This window comes from Dysidea avara, chromosome 8, assembly GCF_963678975.1.
Source record: "Dysidea avara chromosome 8, odDysAvar1.4, whole genome shotgun sequence".
NCBI classification, from domain to species: domain Eukaryota; kingdom Metazoa; phylum Porifera; class Demospongiae; order Dictyoceratida; family Dysideidae; genus Dysidea; species Dysidea avara.
Genome location: NC_089279.1, coordinates 37,509,018 through 37,529,942, shown reverse-complemented (window position 1 = coordinate 37,529,942; position 20,925 = coordinate 37,509,018). Strand labels below are relative to the sequence as shown.

The following is a 20,925-nucleotide window of genomic DNA, read 5'->3' as shown; positions in this document are numbered from 1 at the left end:
TCAGGGATGACAAACACAGTTGTGTCCCCGACCGAATACGTAAAGGTTAGGCAGGTGGCTAAGAAGGGTATCGAACGAACATCCTGGGTCAAGGGAATATCCAGGGTCAAGTACGGAGCTCCAAGTACCCTTCGTGAATGAGACTACCAGAGCACGCATAGCCCTTTTTGTTCTTTCGGGGAACAAGTTTAATAAGGGAGAAGAGAGGTCGACTCAAACTCACAAGGCTGGCCCTGCATGTTGGGAAACTGGAAAAAACATGCATTAACCGTTTCTCACTCTTTGTTATTTATTAGGTCCACTGGGAGTTTGCCCCACGGCGAGAGATCTGCAGGGTATACCACTGGCCTATCCAGGAGCACCGCCAAACGTCAGCTCAACCCTCACAGCAGGTGGAAGGTCACCAGACCGTTGCCTGGACCTACAGAATACTTGAGCCAACAACAAGGATTTGGGTTCAGGACCCAGGGAAGCAGGCAACCAGTGGAGTTTATGTTGGGGCCGGCCTGTCACCAGTATCACAAAAACTGGCACAGCGCATCTGTCAATGGGAGTTCATTGACATGACAGAGCTACTCCCGGAGGTCCGGGGGAACTGAAGTGGGAAAATCAGGCAATAAGAGGCCCACAGTGACGAATATACTCATATGGGTGCAATGTTTCAGGATTTACATATCAGTACTAGCCCCGTGCTACCTGGACTCAATCCCAGAGCTGATGGCCTATATGATGGAGATAGTGGGACAGGCAAAGCGTTTTCGAGGAAATACATGGGTACTGTACAACGCGACATTTCGCAGGCAGGCAGCAGCGTTAGGGAACCGCCGCTGGTCAGAAGTCAATAGCACTCTACATGCTTCCTGTTACTCAGGAGAGGCACCGTCAGGCTTGGGGTGTGAATTCTGTATGTCGCACGCACACACAACCAGAGAGTGCTCACTCCACGAAATAGATGATAGACCTGCAAGCGTGCTCCCAGTGGCAAGTCACAGCAGACTGGGGTGGAGGCAGTTTCCACCTTCAGGAGAGGTGTGCAGGTCCTCGAACAAGAACAGGTGTCAATTTCCACATTGCTGCCACACGCACGTATGCAGCACCTGTGGGAGAAATCACACAGCCACAGCATGCCAAAACCCCCAGGACCACCAGGAGTCAGGACGAGGAACAATGGACAGGGCTGGCCACCCTCCTGAAGAAAGGAAATAAAGTAACAGGAATGATCTAGGGTTGCTATTCTCACTTATTAAATCAATTGTTAATATTATGAATAATTTAACAATGTTTGAGTACCACGGGCGGCGTAGCCACAGGGGGAACGGACGAGCGAAGGGTTGGGAAACTGGGGTTACTCGCAGGGAAGTGGTTGAGAATCCTGAAACGAAAAGCTGGGGTCACTATCAAGGGTTGCGCGGAGTAACAAATAACAACGGTAAAATCTATGATGGTATCTGTTGCAGCTAAGTATCAGTACATGGAGGACCTGTGTCATCTGGATGCCTGCTGACCCCAGGAATGGCAAAGGACAGTACCTGTCTGGATGATGGGAGTGATTACCCCTTTGAAGTGGAAAATGTGGGAGAGAGCTCTCGCACGTCACCCAGGACACCAATTTAGGAACTACATCACTAGTGGTATCTGAGAGGGATTCCGAATTGGGTTTGACTACAACAAGCAATGTAAACCAATGGGTAAGAACATGAGGTCAGCAAGGTAGAACTCTGCAGTGGTAACAGATTATTTGTTGACTGAATGTGCAGCAGGCAGGGTTATTGGTCCATTCAGGTGGCACATGTTTCCCCCAGGTTCAGTCCACATCAACCAATTCGGGGTAGTTCCCAAGGGAACACCAGGAAAGTGGCAACTTAGAGTGGACTTATCGTCCCTGGAAGGTGATAGCGTGAATGATGGGGTAGATACCAAGCTATGCTCCCTGCAATAAGTCAAAGTGGAGGATGCTGCACGGGAAGTGGCAACACAAGGGCACAATACATGGATGGCAAAGATCGATGTCCAACAGGCTTACAGGAATGTCCACCCACAAGATCAGTGGCTATTGAGAATGCTGTGAGAAGGCAAAATTTTCATTGATACAACAATGCTTTTTGGGCTACGCTCAGCTCCAAAAATATTCACGGCCCTGGCAGATGCAGTGGAATGCTGAAAGAATGGAGTGTACAGTTTGTGATACACTACTTAGATGATTTTCTCCTGGTAGGCAGTACAGACTACGCAGCATGCGCAGCCCAGTTGTAGATTGCTCTAAACACCTTCGGGGAATTGGGCTTGCCGGTAGCCATGAACAAACTGGAAGGCCCTACTTCCTGTCTGACATTTCTGGGATTCAAGTTGGACACAGTAGCAATGGAGCAATGGCTACCTCAGTCAAAGTTAGAGGAGTTGCAGAGGGAAATTCAACACTGAAAACACAAGGACTCGTGCCTTAAGAAGGACATGGAGTCATTAGTGGGTAAACTGGCTCATGCATGTAAGGTAGTGAGACCGGGAAAGACATTCCTCAGGCATTTGTATCAAAAGCTAGCCCAAACCACCCAGCCATACCATCACATTCGTTTCAACGTGCCAGTACGTTCAGACCTAATGTGGTGGGCACTGTTCATACAGTCATGGAATGGAGTATCGATATTGCATGAGTACGGTGGACCACAGCAATTCAGCTATGATATCTGGACAGATGCGTTGGGAACGTTCGGTTGAGGGACAGTGTGGGGCAAGCAGTGACTACAGGCTAGCTGGTCGAGCATGTACAAGGATGACCTGGCGAAGCGGGGGAAGATGAAATCAATCTAAAACAGCTAGTGCCAATTGTAGTGGCGTGTGCAGTCTGGGGGCCACAATGGCGTCAGTCATTGGTATTGGTATATTGCGACAACGAAGGTGCAGTCACAGTTGTTAACTCAGGATGCAGTAAAGTTGAAAAGATGATGCACTTGCTGCGTTGTTTGTTTTTCATTCGGGCCCAATTTAGTATTGAGGTGAAGGCAAATACATGTCCCGGGGAAGTACAAGGCTGGCGGATGCAATTTCATGTAATAACCTTAAGTGTCCTTTCATCACAGATACCAGAAGCTGCAGCCAACCAAGAAGTGATCCCCGAGAAGCTGATGAAGTTGCTAATGAAGGAACGACCAGATTGGACATCAGCAACCTGGTCCCAATTGTTCGCGAGCTGTTTTCAGCAGGAATAGCTAAATCAACACAAATAACATATAAGTCAGGAAGTAAGTGGTATGTGATTTTTGCTGTAAATTTAGTCTAACTCCGTTTCCAATGACGGAATCGAACTTGATGTACTTCGTGGCGTTTCTCTACAACGAGGGATTGTTGGTGGATACTGTTAAGAGCTACTTGTCGGCTGCAAGATATACCCAAATATCATTGGGGTTCAGGGACCCAAACGTAGCAGGAATGCCACAACTAGAATTTGTGATTAAGGGCTGAAGAAGAGGACAGCAACCGGACAAAGCCAGGCGAGACTTCCAGTAACTCCAGAGATCTTACATAAATTTTAAAAAAGTTTGGGAGGGTGATGCAGACCAGAAAAAGGCAGTAATGCTGTGGGCAGCAGTATGCATGTGTTTCTTTGGCTTTCTCCGCTCAGGCGAAGTAGTGGTCCCAACAGATAGCAGGTATGATAAAACAGTCCACCTATCATACGACGATGTGAGAGTAGATAGCACAGTTAATCCACAGTATCTGGAAGTCAGGATTAAAGCGTCAAAGACGGACTCATTCAGAAAAGGTGTGACAGTGTACCTGGGAAGAGCAGACAGCGACCTGTGCCCAGTATCCGCTGTCTTAGCATACATGGTGCAAAGAGGTCCTGACAAGGGTCCATTCTTCTGGTTCACAAAAGACTGATTTCTTACCTGGGAACGGTTAGTGACAGCAATGAGGGCAGCACTGGGACAGGCAGGACTAGATTCGCCGAAATATGCAGGGCATAGCTTTTGGATTGGCGCAGCGGCAACAGCAGCACAATCCGGCCTACCAGACTCACTGATAAAGACACTGGGGAGATGGGAGAGTGCGGCATACACAGTTTACATCAGGACCCCAAAGGAGACATTATGCTCAGTAGCTAGCCGCCTTGTTCAACATCACAAGTGACTAAATTAAACATGTGAATTGAGTGTTATGAAGGTATTCTGTGCTTTGTTTTAAAAAGAATGAATAAATGAATGAATAAATTGTATTGTAGCGTTGCGGTCAGACACCAGCATGCTGTATGAGAGACTACGGGAAAGCAAACAGAGCTGGATGATTTTAAAAATAAAGAAAAAAATAAAATGAAACCCTCTCGTTTGCTTGGGTGACATCTGAATTGCAATAAGCAATCCAGCCTCTGGGTATAGTGGGCACCTACACCCACGTGTCTCACCCAAGCCTATCGAGGCCACGTGCGCCAGGAGCAAAGACTGGAGGGGGTGCCCTCAAACTGTACAATGGCGAACCAAGCACGGGGGGCAAAACTAAATAGGGTATTAAGGAGAGACAGGCGTGTTGTAATCATAGCCAGTTAAAGTGGGAGTATATGGTAGTTAAAACCCAGGAATGGCAAAGCATTACACATTATAAAACTACATATTCAGCAAAAAATGAAGCCATACACAAAACTACAAATTCAGAAAAAATTGAAGCCATACACAACTGACTTGCTTATCTAGCCTGAATGACATGTAGTTTGTGAACATACTGCTTCAAAGTTGGGATAGAACTAAATTGAATATGCTCATAGGGGTTCCATTTCTGGAGTAATCAGATTTGCCAGACTAGTGCGTGATTATTATGCAATTGTGTTAGCTATATAGGCAAAATAAATCGTTTTTGAAGTTGAAAGCTATTGTGCTACAAAGAAGACAGTACCATACATATCCCAGACAAGGCATGGTACACACAAGTACATATCCCAGACAAGACATGGTACACACAAGTACATATCCCAGACAAGACATGGTACACACAAGTACATATCCCAGACAAGGCATGGTACACACAAGTACATATCCCAGACAAGGCATGGTACACACAAGTACATATCCCAGACAAGACATGGTACACAAGTACATATCCCATACAAGGCATAGTACACACAAGTACACACACTACCAAAAAATGAATAGCAAAGGAACCAGCTGTGAAATGGATTGCACTTAGTGCTGAGCGGTATTGCGTTTTTGCTCTTGGTTTTAGTGATCATGACAGTACAGATTAAAGCACCAAATTTGGTACAGTGATTCCTTAGGATGTATAAAGTGATTTAAGAAGAGGTGCCACCATGAACTCATCCTGCACCCTTTGTACAGACAGCTAATTACAATCCGCAAAATTAAAACTCGTTACATTTACTATTTTGAATAACTTGCTTTTCCTAACCACTTTCCCAAAGGTTAATAGTTCCTGTTTGTGAATGAGTAGTCCATGACATCCCATAATTGCTTTATTGCAATATTATGTCTCTGTGTGTAAGATACATGGACTAAACAAAACTATAACTTAAGCAAAAATTAAATCCAGTAAAATTTAAATATGGCTATTCATAAAGGTTCTTCACAACAATAGCTAGTTACTAATTTTCTGTCAAAAGCAATGTCCATGTTTCCACTACACCAGCTGAGTATGAGTACTGTACACAGAACACCAGTTTCCTGAATATTTGACCTCCTGAGGTTATAAATAGGTTCAACCTTATTAGTATCACAGATAATGTATGCGTTCCTAATGGATTGGAAACGCCCATTAAATTATTTTCCTATCCTAGTTACAGTGCGCCAATACATTGAGAAATTTGTTGAGTGGCTGTTTGGCTTTCTCTCGCTTGTTTGAAGGCCAGTTTGAAGACATGGACATTCTTTTCAAATTGTTTATTGCATTGCATTGTGTACTGAACAAGAACACAGTGTGTCTGTGGGCACTGGGAGAAATATTGTGACAGGTGACAATGGCACGTATGCACCAGCTAATAATTCAGCAGCAATACTATTAGCCAACTTCTCGTCACCGCATTTACACAGCCAAAGAAATGTGTGATACATTGAAATAGATTTTATGCTACAGTACTGCTCACCTTAAACAGCTGCACAAAGTAGTGCCTGTTTTCTGAAGTTTTATTGAAACAATGGAAATATACAGCGAAGCAATGAATATCTAGCTAGCCTACTACACTCTACCTGCTACAAGTGGTGTAAACAGCAGCAAAGCAACAATGCTGCATTTTCTGTTTCTTCAGGAAATTTGCACAACCATTTTGAAATACCATATATCACCTTTGAACCTGAATTTTCTTACACTATTGTTTACTGCTCTCCAGCGTCCCTACCCTCCACTTAGTGTAGGTGGTAACTAACCCAGCTGTAAAACAACAAACACTAATTTGCTAGTTACAAGAATGGCAAAATCTTCCACCTGTCTAGACCATAAAGTTTACGCGCACCAAAACGAGGATGGCCCATGACGTCACTATGAAAATAATACGGGTGTTTCCAATCCATATGACATACATTATCTATGATAGTATGTACAAGTTGAGCTGAATCCTGAAAAACAGCTAAAAATTAAGGTGGACTTTCTCTCAACAGAGTTGACATTTCAACCAACCAGATGATTAGTGGTAACAGCAACAACAGACACATACGGTTTGGCTCCATTACAAGTTTGGGAAAGGGCTGTAACGGACACTGTACTTATACGGCTTCCAAATAGGAAATGTATTGTGAAAATTTTGATTGGCCATAAATATTATGTCATACATTTGAACAAAAAGATTTTAAAATATTTTTAGCGGGTCAACAATGAGCCAAATTTCAAGATGGTGTGTAATTGCATCATCCATGAGTTATTAAATGTTTTTGAGGATTCAGCTCAATGTGTGCATACATTAGCTATAGCCAGAATTTTGCTATTGCTAGCTATACATTTATTTGCAAACAAAATGTGTATACATTGCTGTTCTGTTATTGAAATTCTACTCTTTAAAGTGATGACAAAATCAGATGGTCTCTATCTGATTTATCATCTCTTTAAAGAATCTCAACAACAAAAAAGTAAAGTATGTACATTTCGTTAGCAAATAAAACTGTGCAAATATAAAACTATAGCTATTGTAAGATTCTGGCTGCAGTTATGTACGTATATGGTTGAACCTGTTTACAACCGGTGTTTTGTGTAAAGTAGTCAGCCAGTGTAGCGGAAACATGGACATTGCTTTTGACAGAAAATAAGTAACTAGCTATTGTTGTGAAAAACCTTGTAGAATAAAAATGATGAATTTGGCATAGGGATTAAATGTTCACTAGTATATCTGCAAGTGTCCCTTGTCTCACTACTTTTATGGCTATGATCCCTAATCAAAATTCCTAACATACAAATACACAAACATGATCAAGGCATGTTACAAGCTACCTGATTGGAGTCCTTAAATTCTCCTTCAAGCTTCTTTGCAGTGTTTTCAATAGCATCCAACTGTTCATTCATCTCTTGCAACTTAGTGAGCATTGCTGCATGAGTGTTATCCTTTGCACTGCATACAATACGTATATGTCATGATGTGTGAATGAGAATTATAAATTACAGGAATAAATAAACTTATAATGTGTGGCACAGACTAGCCAAAGGAAATAGTGTAATCTACCATTTATGTACAATGAAACTACTATTCAATCAGTTATATACACTGTATGCTGATACAGTATTTACCATACAATACTGCAAAATAGAAGTCATGAAAGTTAGGGCCTTCCTGTCCAAAAATATCACCCAAAAAATCAGTCTCATTTTCCCTTCATGACAGCTTGGAAGTATTTGGTTAATCAAACCCAATAATGCTTTCAGAGCAACCTGCTTTCAGAACAACCCTAATCACTTCCAACAGGTTTCTATGAATTCTCTATACTATTCTACTGAATGACTGGCTAATTGATGCCTTCAGCCAAGTATAATTAACTTGATTATGGTTAACAATACAGGCTTGATTTCTAACTTGACTAACTTGACTATGGTTAACGATACAGGCTTGATTTCTAACTTGACTAACTTGACTATGGTTAACGATACAGGCTTGACTTTTTCACTGTTTGCTATTGCTTAGGCTTAAGGTGTGCATTTTGTCCTACTACAATAGCTACAATGGATGCATGATGGAGTTACCTTTGTCCTCCTTTGTTTTCAATTCTTTCTCTACCACCACAAAGGTGTTGATTCACGGGTAACGCGTAATGGCCATGTTATAGTGACTATTACATTTTATAACAGAAACCATTCATGACTGGATTGACTGCAAAGATGTTTCTCATAATATTCTTTCTTTGTTTAACTGAGTAACTAAGGCCACGAAAAGTTATTTATATGTTTCTGGCTCCCTTCCTGGTCATTTTTTGCTGATTAATTGCACAATTACCCTCAATAATTTTTAATATTGCATAACTGTTGAAAGGTTTCCATGTTTGTAAGCCCTCTTTTCTTAAACATTAACTTTACCCCTACAATTCCATGTATTGTTATGTGAAATGTAATGTAGCACATCAAAAGGCTGCAAAAAAAATTAATTAATTAATTTTTTAAATAAAAATTTTTTTTAAAAAAAGCCTGGTCACCTGGTGAAATAGGTAGGACCATAAACAATAATAAACTTTACACAGCCTAATAATTAACTGATTGATTGATTGACTAACTGACTGACTGACTGACTGACTGACTGATTGACTGAATGAATGATTGATTGATTGACTGAATGAATGATTGATTGATTGACTGATTGATTGATTGATTGATTGATTGATTGACTGACTGACTGACTGACTGACTGATTGATTGAATGAATGACCGATTGATTGATGGATTGACTGATTGATTGATGGATTGACTGACTGATTGAATGATTCATTGATTGATAGATTGACTGACTGAATGAATGATTGATTGATTGAATGAATGAATGATTGATTGAATGATTGAATGAATGAATGAATGATTGACTGACTGACTGATTGATTGAATGATTGAATGAATGATTGATTGATTGACTGACTGATTGATTGATTGATTGACTGATTGATTGAATGAATGATTGATTGATTGGTTTATTAGTATATTGGCATGCCAATTTTCAGGAGTTTGAGAACAAAGTACGAAAACACCAGAAATAATAATAACTACAGTAACACAGCACCAAAACATAGACTAACAGGTTGCTAACAATACAAACAAAAATACACACAAAACACAACAGTAATAATATACAAATTGGATTAGTGAGAAGGGCTCTGGTACAGGTGAATGGTTACCATACAATTTTTGTATTCATCAATGATGAGCTCTTTAGCTAACGTGGTCCAGTCAGGAGCGAGAATATGTTGTATGACACATCTGGTGCCATTTTATCCTTTGATGTAGGATGCACAGGTTCACCAGTCATATTTACATTACAATTAAGTAAGCACACAAACACAAGGAAAATTAGGACTTTTAAATTTCAGTAGTGGTCATAAATGCCGCCTACATCTGTAGCTATATACATATATAGTTGACATTTAATCCATGTTGACAAGCTATAAAGCAGTAATTAAATGTTTACTTTATAGCTGCAGGTATAAGCAACTTCCTTTGTTTCATTAGTTTTTTTTTGTTTCTATGACCACTACTTGAGTTATAAATTCCTACTTGTATAAACAGCAAAAGCATATACAATATTATAGTATTAGAGTTGCACCGATAAGAAAAAAGGCAATGTTCCGATAGGCGATGATATATCAGCTATTTAAATATTGATGCCAATGCCAATAACCAATATTGCTGAATAGTTTAAAATTATAGCACTTGTTGAAAAATGAACTTAGCAGACAGTAAATTTAACTTGAAATAAGAGACTATAATTACTTTTGTACTTGTAACAAGCTCATATTGTTTTTCATGAGTAATAAAATCTCAGCACGTTCTGCTATTAACTTGTTTATTCGTTCTTCATATAGAATACCAGCTCCGAAGAACAATCTTTCTGATGGTACGCTAGCTGGTGGAGAACATAGATACCATTTTACTAGCTTAGCCAAAAGAAGATAGCGCAGCTTGTTGTTATTCCACCAAGTGTATGGATTACTAGTTTTATAGCCAATTAATGGCTCAAATAAATATCGACCAATCACAGCCTCCTTTCCTCCATCAGTATCTGTGGTGGCTCCACTGTGCTGCAAAATTTCTGTAAAACACTCCCAAATTTTACTTGATAGTGTATTGTCAGCTGAAGAATCACCAGAAGACTCAATGAGGGGTCTCTTACTCTGTGGCTCAACTTCAACATCTGTGTAAACAACATTTCAATCACACATTTCCTAAGCCAACTTCTCTAGTAAAAAATTTGTCCTTAAATCTAGGGTCCAAACAAGTGGAAATAAGTAATAGTCGAGAAGGAAATGGGTGTCACGCCCTTTAGTTGGAGAGTTTTTTATTCACTCAGAATCGAGCGGTGTGAGTGAGTGCGACGTTACGTTTGAGTGGTACCGTATATTACAAACAGTTTACAAGCAGAAGATGGTATTAGCAGCTTATGCTACTGAACATGGTATCCCATACAAAACAGGATGAATGCTCACGAAGGAAATGGGTGCCATGCCCTTTAATTAGCAAGTTTTTTAATCACTTGCAATCAAGCAGTGCGAGTGAGTGCGACGTTACGTTTGGGCGGTACCGTATATATAAACTGGAGTTTCACCCAAGTTGGTTCGTCCTGTTGTAATTTGTGTTTTTTGACATTTAGTCTTTCTCGTGTTTGATCTAACTTGTGATAAGCAATAGTCGAGTGTTTAAAATGCCCAACAATGCTAAGACAGACTGCAAGGAGATCAATAACAGCACGTTATGACAGTACACCATTGTTTACCACTAATTGCAATGTGTGTGCAAAACAACCCTGTGCTTCAAATTGACCCTCTTTCATAGCTCTCTGCATGTTGCTAGCATTATCTGCTACAACTAAATGTACTCTGTCTTTAAAAATTTTCCAGTTTTCCAACATGGGCTCTAAAGCTTGACATATTGCCACTCCAGTCTGTGATCCTTCCATCTTTTGTGCATGGAGAACAACTGAGATATGCTTAAATTCATTACCAATCCAGTGGAAAGTCATACTAATTAATGACTCATTTGAACCAGATATCAGTAGTCAGACCCAAAACTCCACATCTTTTAGCAACTCAAATAACTTTGTGTCAATGTTTCCTTTATCTTAGGCAGTACATTATCCTGCTAAGTGTCTTGTAGCTAGGCTCAATAGTATGTAAAACACGAGTGAACCCTACATCAGAAACAACTGATAATGGTTGGTAATCTATAGAGCCATCATCTCAGTGATATTGATATGGATACGCTCTGCTTTGGGATCATTTATATCCCACAGCTTTACGCGTGCCTGCATTTCAGCCAAAGTAGGTTGGTCCGTTGCTCTCCTCGTAGTTTCTTTACCTTTCAACTCTTCTTCTTCGCTCCACAATCACTGTGCTCTGTAGGATGTTTCTTTTGTACATGGTCTCTCATGTTTGTTGTGTTAAAATTTGCTGCCCCTGGAAATTCGGTCGCCACACGTCTCACAATGAGCGAAGCACTCATTACTACCACAACTGTAAAATAATCCCATACTATCACTTTTACAGTACTTGAGACATATTAACACTTCAACTACTTTCACACCTTAGGTAATAAATACCATTACGCATGCAATTAAAATATCATTGGCTTACCCAATTATTTTTTTTACCTATAGCCGATATAACCAATATGGCTATATCGGTGTAAATACCGATAGTAATATCGGTATCGAGATAGTATACATGACAGCATTTTTAAAAATAGTCTTCTATTAAACATTTACTTTTTGATAATCATAAATAGGGATCCTCCCAAAAATTTCCCACAACACCCAAAATTCCACCTTTAAAATCATCCTAGAGACATTTTATGTGACGAAAATCACCTTTACAGAATAGTACTACTCCATATAATACATAACACAGCATTAAATATAACAAAACACTTACAGGTAGTTGGGTATAGAATCTTTTAAAATTGCCAAAATTCTAATTTTAGTCTCCTTGCCTGACCATAGTCACAAGGCTAGAGACCAAATAAAGCAGCGCACGGCCACCATTTTATGCTACAATAACAAACTCGTCAGTGGGATGCGCCTTTTGGAATTCCAACAAATGTGGGCCCTATGCACCTGTCTTTTCTTTTATCTTCAATCAGGATGCTTGTCTTCTTCATCCAACGAAACCAGATTGAGGCATTAATTTTCTGTGTTAACACTTTCTTTCAGCAGCACATTTATTTAGACACCACAGTTTTAATTCAGAGCTGCATTTCAGAAGTGCTTCAGTCCCAGTGCTATTATAGAAGAGATATACTAGCTAGATATCTGCAACTTCACAATTGGGATTCCATTCATGATAGCTTTGTGACCACGCCAATAAAAGATCTATATAGGTGGACTAATAGCGATAGAGTATGGAGACCACATGCACCTCTTAACAATCTAGCTATTTACTTATCAGTAAACAAGATGACCTCACCCCAGCCCTTATTGGTCTAGCTAGTTGTACACCCCTGGCTGACTCAAGATATACTCTAATACAACAGTCATTCTAATACAACAGTCATATAAAATATTCTAATAGAACAGTCACCAGTTACATTGTAGCTAGCTGTGCTACTACTACTACTACTACTACTACAAAAAAAAAAAAAAAAAAAAAACTAAACAGACAAGTATTTTTATAAATTTGTTAATTCAAAAATGAAGTAGAGATCTTTGCAATAAAAAGTAGTGAAACAAGAGATGAATGATGCATACTGTTACAGCATAGCTCAATGGAAAAGTCCCTACTTTGCCACATTAACTATAACAATTATTTTGTTCAATGCCAAAATAGGGACTTTCACACTGAGCCATGTTGTAATACCAAGAGTATATAATAGAAACCAAGAGTATCGAATGGGTGTATTACTCCGTGATTAATGATTGTATAAAGTAACACGGATATTTCAGTAATTGTTCATTTTCATTGCCATTAAGGGTTGCTGTAATTAGTCCAATTCGGCCACTAAACCAAGCAAAAACATGATAGCGTCAAAGGGAATTGCCTCATGTTAAAGTTCTAGTACTGCAAAGCAAATCCCTGAAGGCATGACAACACGCTCGTTTGCGCAATCGTTGCTTTAGCAAGCTGAGGTTATCTTGGATCCTTTCTACACTTTCTTTGTACAATAACTGTTGAATACTTGGTTGAATAATGGAAAACTGGCAAACAAAGACCCGTTGCCACATACGCATTTCAAATTATCATTTCGCATAAACAAACAATTACTGAAATATCCGTGTTACTTTATGCAATCATTAATCATGGGTTAATACGCCATTCGACACTCTTGGTTTCTATTATGTACTCTTGGTAATACCATCATTCATCTCTTGCTTCACTACTTTTTATTGCATAGATCCCTACTTCATTTTTAAATTAACTTTTTTTTAAATACTAGTTGTTTATATAATTTGCTTGAACAATGTTTCTCACACACTAAACTGGTCTGTATAAGTTATTAATTACACTATTATGAATATAACACATTGCAGTTTCTATTTAATGCACAGTTTCATGGGATTAACAGAATACTTAATTAATTGTTCTTACCTGTTAACAGTAATTCCTACATCAGTTGAAGGTTGCAGATGTGCCATAGGAGCTGTACTGCCACAAAATGACACTACTAACATAATTAAGAGAAACACAATGTCAACTAACAATATTATGGGTAGTATGTATCCATACCAGATATGTTTGGTGGTGTATTCTGCTTGTGTTTCTTTACTACACTAGTGTCACCCTCATGGTCCATATGACTAAGAAACAAATTCATATCTTCCTGACTAGATGGAATGTTGTCATCAGCTTCACTGCTATCATTCGATCCACCTTCAATGTCCACTACATCAAGAAACACTTGTTTGTCTCCTACACTGGTATCATTAAGACACACAGCAGCAATAGTTCTAGTGCCGGCTGCTGTAGCTGTTGTGCTAATAGCATTAACTGTTGTACTAACAGCATTAACTGTCGTTCTACTAGTTGTAGTTCTAGGGTCAGGGAAAAGTGCAGAACAAGAAGTTTTTGTGTTATCAGTAAAAACTTCAGTAGTTGTAGCAATTCTGGTATCAATAAAAGCTTCAGTAGTTGCAGTGTGATCAGTAACAGTTTCAATTCTGGGATTGGTTAATGGTATAACACTAGTTGCTGTTCTAATAGTGTCTACAGTAGCTGTCACTGGTTCACTCACAGATGTACTTATAGTGCTCGTTTGGTAATTATAATTAACTGCACAAACATCTCCTTTAGCAGTGTCTTGTAATTGTACACTTTTTTGAGCTTTTTTCATTTCAATCCGTGACATCTCCAAACTGTGATGTTGTATTAAAATAGGTAAAGACCTTGGAATACTTGTATCAGTCAAACTTGAATTAACTTGAACTGCTTTATCACTAATGTTATGGGGTAACGGTGGCCCACTAGCATCATCACAAGTTGTATCCATATTTGGAAATACTTTATCATTTCTAGGTTTTCTTGATCTCTTATGGTGACCCTGGTCAGCAATAGATGGCACCGATGAACAAACACTTACAGTTGAAACAGTGTCAGATTGACTTGATGTGTTAACTAATGATTGTGGATTAGCAGTTCTATCAGTACTGTTAACAGAAAAAAGTGGAAATGTTTGTCTCTTGTTTTGATATTCACACTGTAGTAATGGCAGTGACGTCTGTGCATTCCTATGTTTGCTCACTCTCCCTGGTTTGAATAATTTTGGAACAAATGGTTTGAAGGGGATGAAAGAAAACTGTTCATTTGGTTCAGCACTGTCTATTTTTGTATTCTTAGGTATGTTTAGTAAAGGAAGCGAAATTGGAGCATGTTTTGTTTCTTTTGGTTTACTGCTGCAAGGTGCTTGGTTTACAAAGGTGTATGAATCAGCTGAGATGACTGGCATAGTAGATATCTGAGGCATCAAATTAGGTTTACGTTGGTCTACTTTTTGTGCATTGAAGAAGGGTTGGTGACTATTTTGTTGCATGGCATTGTTAAAAGTCTGTAAATTTTTCATTAATCCAGGAAACTCATGTGCTATACCCCTTTGGTTTACAACTGTTCCAGGTGCTATCTGCAATAAAGGAAACATTTTTGTCATTCTTTTTTGCTTTACTTTGTTCAGAGAACCTTCACTGAATGACTTTGAGCTTGGCACAGTGGAAGTTGATGTATCAATGCTAGTGGAAGCTTGCACAATTAAATTTGAGCTATCATTTGGTGGTATTGTCAGCCTCTGCACTACAGAGTCTTTAATGCAATTACAAGCATGTGTTCTGTTAATGGCAGAAGTGTAAAAAGGATTAACAACAGTGACGTCAGTTGAAGTTGGCAATGGAGATTCCAAGTCTTCAACTTTCAGTAATGATGGAAAACACTGTAAAAAAGCAACAAAAGCTGTACATCACAAATTACAAAATAAATACACTTTGAAATAAGGAATTAATACAATGCAGGGAATGTGACACTGACAACATGGCAAGGAGGTGTTATAGCAGTGATGTGCTGGTCAGCATTGACCCACCTCAAATAAAATAGTGTTCACCAACCGCTACAGATTTAGCTATAACTTACACAAAATAAGCTACATACATTTATCCTACATTTCTAGACTCAATTATGTTCTTGTAGCCACCATCAAAAACCTGGACACAACATTGTTACAGAGACCAATATAGCATGAAGAGAAGTAAAGTACTATTATATATTAGGTTTAAGATCACACTTTAGTTGAAATTGTGGAGAAAATCAACCAACAATATACAACCTGAAATGTCTGTTATATTTAGCAGCACTTGCAACTATTGCAGAGCATTGATAGGTAGCAGGTTGTATACATTTTGAAGCTACATAGCATAGATTCCCTAAAATTTCGGCATCTCTAAATATTCGGCACTCTCCATGCTTTGAACGCGGTGTGCTCTAAATTTCAGCAAGCGCAGGAAAGTTTCTAATTATAAGTGCGCTAATTTTTCGGCACTTGGAGTACTAAGGTCTTTTGAGTACTGAGGATTCCCGGTGACCTCACTACCTCGATGCTGGATGAAGCACAAAGTGTGAAATTGTTCAGGGAACATTCCCAATGATATCATCGTGTGACATCATGGCTAGCTACCGCAATACGATCTTCGTTTCTGTTCACAGAATAAATCTCTCCTAGCCCCACATCTCCTTGTAACATGATGTACCACTCTGTGTGGGAAGTTCAAAGGCACCACCAGTGCCATAATTTGTATATTGCACTGCTGCAGACCGCAGCAAGTGCATTATAACTTATAACGCACTGGTTGCGGTTTTGTAGACCACAACGAGTGCATTATAAGTTATAATGCACCGACCGCAGTGCAATATACAGATATTGCACTGGCTGCGGTTTTGTGCAGCATAGCACAAGTGCCGGTGGCGAAGACCACTACGACACCTCACCTAATAGGTGGAAAGACACTTCACAGATCACTCGAATTCTTTTATAACCTGACATGTAAAGGTCGATTGTGGGCCATAATGTCACCAATACGTATAATATTTACAAGCAGCCAATGGCAATCGAAAAAGCCAACGCGTGTGGCCACAACTCTAGTCTACATATATATAAACGTACTTATACACCTTACTAGTCTGGTACCATCTTAGCCCAGATTAAACTGTAGTCCACTTTGACAATGACTCAATAAAGCAAATATATTCTAAATAATGCTAACCTTTACGTTCGATTGTGGTAACCAGTTTTGTCATGCCACCAGATTCGAGTTTAGCCAGTGTGAATAGTAAGAATTAGACTAGTATCGTTTAGTAGTTAGGTTTTGTTTACTTAAACCGTCTATTTAGCTGCTTTTTTTCGCTCGAGAGAATCACTATGGCAAATAGTCTGGTGCTTAGTCTATATGGCATGCTAAGCACTACATGATGAGAGTTGAACAGCAAATGCAGGTTAGTGACATAGCCCATAGCGTACTAGCTTACAATAACTCAGTTGGCTGCAGTACTGCAGGGGGAACGTCCGGCTTGGTTACCCACAATCAATGTTAGAAACCTGGCCTTTATAAGTGTTACAGCTGTCTTGTGAGACTCTCCCCACCTATTAAGTGAGTGGTACATAACAGTTATACAATGTGCACTCGTGCTCTGCCTGTATAAACGCACTTGTCTTCGGGCCTAACGGCCCTCAGGCTCGTGCGTTTATATCAGGCAGAACACTCATGGCCGTTGTATAACTATATAATATACCATCAGATACTGTATAATGGGTAATTTTCGAATGGCTTTATTTACGAAAATTTTGAACCATGCAGTTCCCACTTTTCCCCCCTTTACCCTTCCCCACTATGCCCAGCGTCTCCCTTCCAACTTGACTGTATATTTAGTATAATTATTGTTTTAGCTCACATGTGTATGTTGTAATTACTTATGTTTTATGAAAACTGCCAACTGTTTTCAAAAATAAAACTTTCGAAAATAGCTAGCTAGCTAGCTATACAAAATTAAAGCTCAGTAGCTCAGTAGGTATAGCTAAGCCATTTTTGCAATTTGTTAGCTAGCTCTGCTACACCACATCAGTGATCTCCTTACGTAAAACATAGCTAAATACGAGTAGCAGGCTACAGCATCTGATTGATTAGTGCTATGCCAAAGCAGTCTGGCTATACACAAGGCTACCAATACCACCACTTTGAATGGATACAATATAGCTACGTTGCAATTTAATAGTAGCCCTTTTTCTCTGACCACAGACTATAGTTTCTAGCTTATAATAATCATGGACAGCAGATCACTGTGACAGCGTGTGGATTAGATCATTAATTTTGACATGAAAAGCTCCTCTCCATGGGTCCAGATCGTCATCCTCTCCGAGCTCCTCTCCATGGGTCCAGAATCCAGATCGTCTCACCTACACATGATGCACCCAAATCCATTGCATAGACAGTATTGTGATGGGAGAGCTTCACTTAGTAGCAACAGCCAACAACGCTTTGAGCGACGTGTGATAGTCTGGTTGAGGTCGAGTCTGGTACAGTTCGCCTCAATTTAGGAAGGCGGTGTGCCACACGCCATGACATTTTCGAAAATATTTATTCGAAATGTTTGCAAGTTGATATTTTGACAATAGCACCGGGTTGGTACATTATTTTCCTAATTGTTCGGCCAGACGCGAACGGAATTAATTTATTTCTGTCAAATTTTTAGGGAATCTACGGTAATTCAGTAGAACAATTTGCTGGAGTTGGAAGATGACTAACCAAGGTTAGCTATTTGGGTAACACAAGAGTGTTTAACCTTAAATCCATATACGTAAGCCAGAAAACTAGCCCAAATGCGCATGCCTTGCACAAAGTGCTGTAACTTTTCAAGCATTCATCCTATGGCTATACAATTTACATCATTCTACTTGTGATGTATCGAAATTAAAGACATGGCAAGCATTTCAAAACATGGAGATGCAACTCGCTAATGTTCATCACTTTATAACAAGTAAGCCACTGTAGTTACAGTGTTCATTTAACCTTCTCCAAGTAGCCAAGTGAACATACTTTTAAACAATGTGTTATTTTAAGCTATAAGAATTACATAAGTTACCCCACCTATCATCGCCATGCATGCCCATATTGTGTAAACATGCATTCCCCAAAGTTCTTCGTGGGTTTAAGGGGTTAAATAGTTTTGTGCTCAATTGTTATTACTGGCAGTGAGAGTAGTTAATACAGTAAAACAAATAAAACTAGCTCAAAAACTATATAGACTAGAGGCGTAAGGGCGATGGGTTGGTACATTGATAATTTGCTTAACAATTTACATAAATAAAATAAGGCATTTAACACTAACTATCTACACTTAACACTAACCATCTAATCTATGGAGGTTGGAGATGACCTGTATGGTAACTTAGCTATCATCTAGCAAGAGTTAAGGAGATGAGAGTATCTTAATGCTGTATAGCCCGTTAACAGATGATTGCACAGAAGTTAAACGGTTTCTTTTCTATGTAGCATAAACTGGCTAGTATATTTTTGTATATTTAACCATAAAGATACAATGGCATGCATTCAACTTGGCCAGTAAGGCAGTGCTGTTGTATTAAAGAGCATGGCCGATAACCTTGAGGAAAACTCCTGTGAGCATGTCTGAAAACCAGTAACAGATGACAGAGTACTGCTCGGAATTTTTAACTGCATTCAACCATGCGTCACCATGTTAACAAGCAAAAGCTGCCTTCGAGCATTTTGTAATTGAAGGAGCACTGTCCATTATATTTCCTTGCTCAGTCTTCAGTGATTTGTTGGATAATATTTTTAAACATCCTTCACCATGCAGCTAAACTAATTCCATATACACCTGTAACAGATGTTTACACAGAAGTTAAACAACTTCTTTTCTGTGTAATGTATAGATTTCTAGTATTTGTTCATTTCCTTACCACAGCATTAGATACACTCTTCTCCATATTATTAACTCTTGCCTATATAGCCTTAACCATTATGCTTGTCTAAAGGCATTAGTCAATTCAGTCAGTAGAAAATTCCAAAATATTGGAAACATTTTGGGTTGCACTGAAGACAACACTTTTGGAATACTGCCAATGTATTGTGAGGCTGATACTGCCAATGTATTGTGAGGCTGATACTGCCAATGTATTGTGAGGCTGATACTGCCAATGTATTGTGAGGCAATGTATTGTGAGGCAATGTATTGTGAGGCAATGTATTGTGAGGCAGATGATACCTCTGCTGGTGGTTTTCTGACTGATTTGTATGATTGGTTTACCCTCCTCTGCCCTCGAGGGCCAGCATTTGGCTACACTCCACAACCTTCTAAATGCTTTGTTGTAGTTGCAGCTCCTTTTCAACATCAGACTGAGGACATCTTTGGTAAGCTGGGAGTAAAGACACTGATTTTTGGGTGGATATATTGGAGACCCTCTTATGAGAGATGATTTTGTGCTTCAGAAGGATCAGCAATGGAGTAATTATGTTCGGACATTTGCTGCTGTCGCTTTATCTCAACCTCAGACAGCTTTTGCAGCAGTTACTAAATCCTTACAGTTTGAGCGCACTTTTCTTACGCAAGTTACCCCAAGGATAATAATAATTTTTTTTAAAATGTATTGTGAGGCTGATACTGCCAATGTATTGTGAGGCTGATTTCTGGTCAATATTTTTTTGAGAAAATACAAACCTCTAGATCCCTACTATATACCATACTGTATGATATCATGGTAGTACACATGGGAGTTAGCTATTTTTTCTCCCACAGTCTGAAGTAGCTGAGTTCATTAACAATCTATCTATATATATATATATAAGCTGAAAAACTGTCTGTCTACCTGTCCATCAGCATTCTTTCCGCATGACACTGCTAACTCAACAATCAAAGCATGCATCGACACAGGACTTTAACAAAATTAAGCGTTCATCATCTAGCGATTCCAAGTTTGTTGTTACAAATTGCTACACGCTTCCATTTGTTTCTATAAAGTGTTGAAGGCATTGGTGTAGAGGAAAGCTTGAACTACATTTCCAACTTCCCAAGCGTTAGTGGGTAAGTAGAATTCGAGGAAAACAGGAACAGGATGGGAAAGGAAAGCGGGAACTGGAACGATCAACATAAAATGACAGATAAAGTTCATCATGCAATGTACAGGTTGGATATAGGTTGTATTTTACAGCACAATGTTTCTTTGCAGCATTGTTTGGATCCTTTCGCTAGAACAATCAAAACACTCTAATAGAACAGTCACTTGCATAAAAATACTCTAGTCAAGAATGTTTTGCTAACTATCCCACCA

At 39.3% G+C, this 20,925-nt stretch overlaps 1 protein-coding gene across 3 annotated transcripts in view; it reads right to left on the bottom strand.

Annotated features, from left to right (window-relative positions):
- Nucleotides 1-20,925, bottom strand: part of LOC136264625 (uncharacterized) — a 144,995-nt gene that overhangs the window by 53,891 nt on the left and 70,179 nt on the right. For all 3 annotated transcript variants that reach the window (XM_066059401.1, XM_066059403.1, XM_066059402.1), the window contains exons 18-20: nt 13,833-15,522; nt 13,695-13,770; nt 7,420-7,537 (exon numbers count right to left, since the gene is read on the bottom strand). In XM_066059401.1, the coding sequence (XP_065915473.1) occupies nt 7,420-7,537; nt 13,695-13,770; nt 13,833-15,522 (1,884 nt within the window). The remainder of the gene's footprint in view (nt 1-7,419; nt 7,538-13,694; nt 13,771-13,832; nt 15,523-20,925) is intronic.